The sequence below is a fragment of the Cryptomeria japonica genome, chromosome 2 (assembly GCF_030272615.1).
Source record: "Cryptomeria japonica chromosome 2, Sugi_1.0, whole genome shotgun sequence".
NCBI lineage: Eukaryota > Viridiplantae > Streptophyta > Pinopsida > Cupressales > Cupressaceae > Cryptomeria > Cryptomeria japonica.
Window position 1 is genome coordinate 298,673,854 of NC_081406.1, and position 7,436 is coordinate 298,681,289.

Genomic DNA, 7,436 nt, shown 5'->3' on the forward strand with positions numbered 1-7,436 from the left:
GCTCCATATCAAGAACAGATACGCGTATTTTCCTTGACATAATAGGCCAAAGGGTTTCAATCATATTAATTAAAATGATTAGTTGGACGATGTAATGCACGACGAAGTGGAAATAATGTCTGCTGGAAAACGTTTCCCGTCTCAATGAAATGTTAGACAGAATTAAATTCTGGAAGCGGGGCTTTACATCGAGAACAGATATATTTATGGCTGTCTTTACCTCTGACATAGTCATGGCCGCGTCTTTAAAGCTTTTTATTTTTTATGATTATTTAATTATTTAAAAATTTTAATGTCTGGTCGTGCAAGTCTGTGGAGATTTAAAGCGAGGAAGTGACAATATTTATGATGCACGGCGAAGTGCTTGAAGACGCGGGAGCACATTTGGCTGTCGGTAAATATTTCCCGGCGAGAGATATTATATTCCGGCCATAGCTTTTTCACATAAGAAAAGCTTATCGGCTAATTTTGATGAACGCGACAATTTAAGAAACATATGATGATTAAATTGACTGATGAAGATTAAAAACTATCGGCATACTGTTTACCTATGCGGGTTCGATTGATATTGTAAGGTCAGAATTTGTACTAAATGAAAAGGAACTGCAGAAAAGCAACTAAAAACTGTATAGTTTAGTGCATTCGGGTCCCCAACTGTCGCCTAGTGATCAGAATTTACTTGGCGGCATGTTGGAAATTGTACTATGTGACACAAAGTCAGACAAATGTCTGTGGTGGCCGTCAGCTTAGATTTTGATTCCCTTACCAATACAGAATTTTAAAACTCTGTGATGAAGTGGTAGACTGTTTTTTGTTCTGTTTTTTTCATCTCTCTTCTAGAGGCAATTCAATATTGTTATGTTATAATCATGTAATCCAGTTTATAAGCTGGTTGAATGTAGCTCTTCCATTCGATCAACCATGGAGAGAGGTGATTCAATTCAGAGCCATGGGCATGAGAATGATATGTTAGACCCACTTCTCTCCAAGGATGAAACAGTTAAATTTGGGGATGAGCAGGATGAAGTGAAGTGTAGTGGAGCTCTAGTATGGGAGGAAATTAAGAAACAATGCTGTATAGCAGGGCCTATGGCGTCTGTTAATTTGTTACAATTTAGCTTGCAGCTGATATCTGTTATGCTGGTGGGGCATTTAGGGGAGCTTGCGCTCTCTAGTGCAGCTATTGCTAGTTCCTTTGCAAGTTTCTCCGGATACAGTGTGATGGTATAATTTAAAAACATTGTTTTGCTTTGGTTTCCTTTTGTTGTAAGAGTTGATAGTTTGAATATTTTCCTGGTATACTTTTCCTTCTTAAATTCACAAAAAGGAAAAAGCTTTAGAAAAGGTTGAAAAGAAAAAAGCATTGTCTCAGAATCTGGACTCTTTTCCTTCCAGGGTCTTTGGTGTCCTTAAATGTTTAGTTGCACTGTGTCTTAATGTACAATTATTCCATAGATCTTGAACTAGCAACTTGCCCTTTTAAAGCGTAGAATCATAAGACATCAAACTGCTCTGTTTTATAGATAAGCCATCCTCTCCAACCTATATTGGATAACTTTATTGGTCCTGCAACTGAGTAAATATTTCATAATGATACACTGCTGAAGCAGGTTGCTTTAATAATAAGCTGTTCATCAGGCACGATATAGGGTTGCAAGTTAAATGGAGTTGGGAAAATGGGTAACAAACCTGCTTGGAAATACTGGTTATTGGGTTTGAGTCTATCATTGCAACAAAAGGGGTAAATATATTAAACACAAATGAAGATTACAAAGTAAGAATGGCCAACAGTCCAGCAAAGAACAATGAGTTATTTATTCCTATTCTTTCCAACTAATTGCTCTAACATATGAGATAAATCCAAAGACAAATGTCTTCTGCAATATTCCAATCCATTAGATTTTGTCGGGCAATCTGCCACTCTATTCCATTCTCTAGGAATATGACAAAAAGCAATAGATTCTAAAGACCTACTCAACCTTAGAATCTGTCGAATAACCACAGCTAAATGCCATAGCATCATCCAAGTGCTGCTCATTCAAGATATTCACCAGGACTTGTGAATAATATTCACATATAATCCTTTTCCAACCAAGATTACAATCTCTCCATCGCATACAAGATAGTGAGGGTATGAAACCTTTTATAAATGGAAAAGAAAACTGAACAGCATCAGAACTATCTCTACCAATATCACCTATACTTGCATGACCAGGATCTCCCCTAGAAGAGTCATCAGTATTTGAGTCTAAGATTACAAGTGAGCCATTCCACTTCCAAATAGATGGGTGAAAAACACAAATTACTACTTATGAGACATTAATTATTGCACTTGATCCCTGAAATATTATTTTGATAATGATGCACTGTTGAAACATTATGTGCTTTTTTTTTTTTGATGACGGTGATGATATGATAAGATCCCAAGTACAGACTCAAATCATATGGCAGGCTTTTCATGTCCTTTTAGATGGGCTGCATCCAGGTGCTAAATATAAATCCTATCTCTGTTTTCAATAGCTTTTGCTGTATGTTTAAAGAAACTTGTAATATCTATTAAATGATCTATTGAATTAACCTTGTTTTCAACCAGAATTGCTCAGCAGATACAAATACCGTTACTAATTTTGATCCTGTATTGGACCTTTGAACCTGAGCTCTTAGTTTTAGAAAACAAAATTTAAAATTTGATCTCTTAGATGCTCACTTGGCATCGGAACAGAAGTTATTTTGAGGTTGGTAATCTGCTTTTATGAATGTAATATAATGCTATAAAGCAAAATGAATAAATCCAAACTAATTTTTTTATTTGATATCCTGTGAAATGAACAATACTCAATCTTCTCCTTATTTGATGAATATTTGAAAAGCTTTGCGGAAACCTAATGAACAATGTAACTTGATTAAGTCTGTATACCTGCCACACTGAATTGACCTTATAGATAATTTCAGTAGTTGTTATGGTTCACTTCTTTTTGGAGAGTTTTCAAGTCTACAGTAAGTATTTTCGGAAAAGTGAAGATTTTAAGTTTGTTTAAAGTCATGAATGTAATGTTGCATGGAAGACCAACTTTGTTTCTCTTCTATCTGTGCAGATGGGAATGGGAAGTACATTGGAGACACTATGTGGACAGGCCTATGGGGCAAAGCAATACCATCAGCTTGGGATTCATGTGCAGAGAGCATTTTTTGCTCTTTTTTGTGTGAGCCTACCGCTTGCTGTGGTGTGGGCATACGTAGGCAGCATTCTAATTGCATTTGGGCAGGACCCTTTGATATCCTTTGAAGCAGGGAAATATGCCAGATGGATGATTCCCAGTCTGTTTGGTTATGCAGCTCTTCAAACCCTTGTAAGATTTCTCCAGTCACAAAGCATTGTCTTTCCCATGATGATATCCTCTGCAATTACTATGTGTTTCCATATTCCCATGTGCTGGGTTCTGGTATATAAAAGTGGATTAGGAAATAAAGGGGCTGCCTTGGCAAACAGCATTTCCTACTGGGTCAACGTGGCACTTCTTTTACTATATATTAAAATTTCACCTGCATGCAAGAGGACATGGACATCCTTTACATGGGAGGCTTTGCATGATATTAAACATTTTTTCAAGCTTGCCATTCCATCTGCATTCATGATCTGGTGTGCTACTTTAATCTCTTAGCTGCAAAATTTGGTCCAAGTTATCTACGTAATACTTGTAGCATTTATGTGGTTAATATACTTATTTTTATTTCTTCCCAATATTCAAATTTCACAGCACCTGATGAACATTTTGTCAAATAGACCAGATTCATTATTGTTCATCATACCATACCACAAGTTGTTAATGATGTATGGTAGATTTTATTAGAATGATTTTTTAAACTTATTTTGTTAGTTCATTATTCTATGGGTGTCAACAGCTTGCAGTGGTGGTCCTTTGAAATACTTATTCTCTTGTCAGGTCTGTTGCCCAATCCAAAACTTGAGACATCAGTTCTTTCAATCTGGTATGTGTGTATAATGTGAGAATTCTAATTATGAAGTATTATATAAGAAATTTAATTATAAATGAATCTTAATTAGGGCATTTTAATGCATCTGCTTCATTTTTATCTAAGCTAGTTTTGATATTTTGCAGCCTTAACACTTCATCTCTAGCATATATGATTCCCTTTGGTTTTAGTGCTGCTGTAAGGTAAGTACATTTTACAACTAACCAGTAAATTTCTACTATTTATGTTTGTCATTTAACCTAATCAACTACGAATCATTTAACCAAAATCATTTTCAATCAAAAAATTTCACAATATTTGCATTGCAGTACACGAGTTTCAAATGAACTGGGAGCTGGACGCTCACATGCTGCCCGCTTAGCAGTGTATGTAGTGTTATTTGTAGCAATCGCGGAGGCATTCATGATAGTATGTCTTCTATTTTCTATACGAAATGTTTGGGGCTATGCTTACAGCAATGAAAAAGAGGTCGTTGATTATATTGCAAACATGATCCCATTTCTAGCAGCCTCATCATTTTTGGATGGACTCCAATGCATTCTTTCAGGTTCAGATTACCCTGTATAGTCATATTTGGAACTACAAACATATTCATCTTGAAGTCGTGAAATCATGACAACACTTCTGTAGATGTGATGATTGATTGAAAATAACATTTCAGGCATTGCTAGAGGATGTGGGTGGCAGAAAGTGGGTGCTTATGTTAATCTTGGGGCATACTACATTGTTGGCATTCCGATAGCTTTCTTTTTGGCCTTTGTACTGCATATGGGTGGCAGGGTCAGTTACCCTTTCCCCGCTGATTTAATTTACAAAGCTCTGAAATTTATGTTTTTCTATGCTTAAGAAATCGATGAGAACTTTGGAAAAAAAATAAGTTTATCTTACCTGTAAGAGTAAGATTTTTGACAGATAAATGATAATCCTGAAAATAGAACTGTTATTGAAATTATAATTCTGATGTTCAACTAGCTAGACCATTCCCAGCAGCAGTCTGAGAATATAAGTTATTTTCCCTATCATAAGGCATGGCTATGAAGCAGCCATATGTAAAGGTGAGACAGGTAATCTGTTCATTTCAAAAAAATTCATTCAAAATAGGATTGCAGAAACTAGAATTCGTTAATGATACATTTCTAGGAATTTACTGAGTGTAGGCATAATGCTAACTTCATATTAGATTATCATTGTCTAGACTATTCTTTGCTACATAATTGTAGACTATTCTTCATCTGAATCCTAACTGCTATTTTCCTTCACAAGCTTGTCTTGGCTGTATCTTAAGTTTTAACATATAAAACATGGAAGAGACTTGTTCAGAATTTTCCTAGTAGAGAAAGTTGCAGGGAAAATGCTGGTGTTTACAAATAAAGCAATAGAATATTACTTTTTAATTTGTTGCTTATGCCAAATTTTCATGGATGTTTCAGGGACTCTGGCTCGGAATTATATGTGGCCTTTCTGTACAAGTAATTTTACTATTCCTAGTAACAACATGTACAGGCTGGGAAAATCAAGTAAGTAGCTCCAATTTTACTATTCTAAAGAGTTGATTAAAAAAATGCAGCAATTATTGGTTTATATGAGAAAAGAAGACATGAGTTGTATCCATTTCTTTTTCCTGCAGTGATGGTGTATAGAATTGAGATGGGATTATCTGAATGTAAATTATATCGATGACCCATAGCAGACTGTAATGAATCTTATTTATATCAGAATAGTTTCAAATTTCATTTGAGGTTAAGTTTATCTACATGAACTAACCATTTTGATTTGATGTACATTACATACATTAATGAATGTCCACATGCACATAGCATCTAGACCAACAAATTTGTTTGCTCTCAGATACTAAATCTACCATCTTCCTCTTTACAGTGTATTGAATTGGCCATGAAAATGAATGCTTGCTTTGAATCTGCCTGAATGTTATCCGTGGATGCAGTAATACACCTGCTATATTGTTTACTCACATAAACATTGGTTATCTTATGGGTAGGCAAGCAATGCAAGAGACAGAATATATGGATCATCATTACCCATAGTTACTGATGATATAATAAAGGTATGAACTTTTTATTCTGCTTTTAAGAGAAAGTTGATTTTGGGGAAATCCCTATTAAATTGAAGAATGAAAAATTCTGAGAGATAAAAGATATGGGAAAAAAGCATCTAAAGCAAAATGTTTTGATGTTTTTAAGCTGATCAAATACTAGGGAAAATTTATAGTCATGGATGTTTGTCATCAAACAGGATGATGCTGATAAGTTTTCTAACCAGTTTTCAAGTTCTTGAACGAAGGAAGTTGATTTTTGGCCACCTTCAGCTCTAAAATGTGTCAGGGTACTCAAGCCATAATTGCAATGCCATTACTAAATGAATATTTTCCTTAGTTTATTTAATAAGCTTGGGAAATACCATGTCAGTTTGCTTCTCAGCTTCTGATTAAATTCAAATCAGTGTCCACAAGGACCATGTAATTCTTTTCTAATGTGCTGCTATGTATTATTATTTTTCTTGAGAAGCTTTTTGTAATGTCTCTAGTGTTTCTGTTTTGTACTATTGTTGAATTTAGTTTTATTTTATTTTATTTTTTCATGTGAGAGATAATGTTTTGTATTTTAATTTATTTGTCTTTTGATTAGTTTCTGTATTAGCATATGGATGGTTGATTATGTATTATAGATGTATTTGTTGTGTCTTTATATGTTTGGATTATTGGATTAGTTTCATTTTACTATTTTTCATTATATTTGATGCAGCATTCTAGATTACTATTGATTTCTACATCTTTATGTTCAAGTCATGCTTATCATAGATGATTTATAGTTAAATGTGATACTTTACAAATTCATTTGGATATTATGACATGTTGGGTGTTTGTTGCACTTGGTTGGCTATTCTTTAATGGTGCAGGTAGATATAATATTTCACTTTAATGTATAGGTACAATACTTGGCCGAGAGATGGTCGCATTGGGTAAAACATTTTTAGTAGCCTCGACCTCACTCAATTGAGGGTGAAATGAGTCTTGTGAATCCCTAGGTAAATTTGGATCTGACTCAATGGTGATTCCAAAGTCTAAATGTTTTGTTTGCACTTGTAAAGTGAGTCCTTTATGCATGGTTGATTTTTTTGTCCTATTGCATTTTAATTTATATCAAATTCACGTTTGTCATATTTATCCAGCTTTTAATGTTTTGAGTAGAAAGATAATTCATTGTACTCTAGTTGAAATATGTTTGCGACAATTTTCATTTCTAGTGAAAGAAATTAAAATGTATTTAATCAGTCTTTCGAAATCAGAATATATATTTGTGGGAAATAGAATTTGCTATAATTGAAAATTAATTTGATTTGATTTGTTTCAATCACATGTGATCATTAGAAAATAGCAAATTTAAATTAATTATGTTGTATTGCTTTATTGGATCATTAAC

At 34.1% G+C, this 7,436-nt stretch overlaps 1 protein-coding gene across 3 annotated transcripts; it reads left to right on the forward strand.

Annotated features, from left to right (window-relative positions):
* Positions 1-522: 522 nt before the first annotated feature.
* On the forward strand, positions 523-7,029 carry LOC131044400 (protein DETOXIFICATION 16). Of its 3 annotated transcripts, none has more exons than XM_057977719.2 (9): positions 523-1,224; positions 3,096-3,640; positions 3,904-3,990; positions 4,122-4,178; positions 4,305-4,543; positions 4,658-4,776; positions 5,427-5,513; positions 5,996-6,061; positions 6,943-7,029. In XM_057977719.2, the coding sequence occupies exons 1-9, from the start codon at positions 922-924 to the stop codon at positions 6,988-6,990; spliced, it is 1,551 nt and encodes a 516-aa protein (XP_057833702.1). In that variant the 5' UTR covers positions 523-921; the 3' UTR covers positions 6,991-7,029. The 3 variants fall into 3 exon arrangements, with proteins under 3 accessions (XP_057833702.1, XP_057833705.1, XP_057833703.1); XM_057977720.2 differs by lacking the exon at positions 6,943-7,029 and adding an exon at positions 6,250-6,520 and having other exon boundaries at positions 527-1,224; XM_057977722.2 differs by lacking the exon at positions 6,943-7,029 and having other exon boundaries at positions 5,875-6,011.
* Positions 7,030-7,436: the final 407 nt, after the last annotated feature.

Excerpts from the sequence above, each read along its gene's own strand:
- LOC131044400 (XM_057977719.2), top strand. The coding sequence starts at position 922 with ATGGAGAGAGGTGATTCAATTCAGAGCCATGGGCATGAGAATGATATG. Across the intron at positions 3,991-4,121 it reads ACATCAGTTCTTTCAATCTG|CCTTAACACTTCATCTCTAG; the intron begins GTATGTGTGTAT and ends GATATTTTGCAG. Across the intron at positions 6,062-6,942 it reads TTACTGATGATATAATAAAG|GTACAATACTTGGCCGAGAG; the intron begins GTATGAACTTTT and ends TTTAATGTATAG.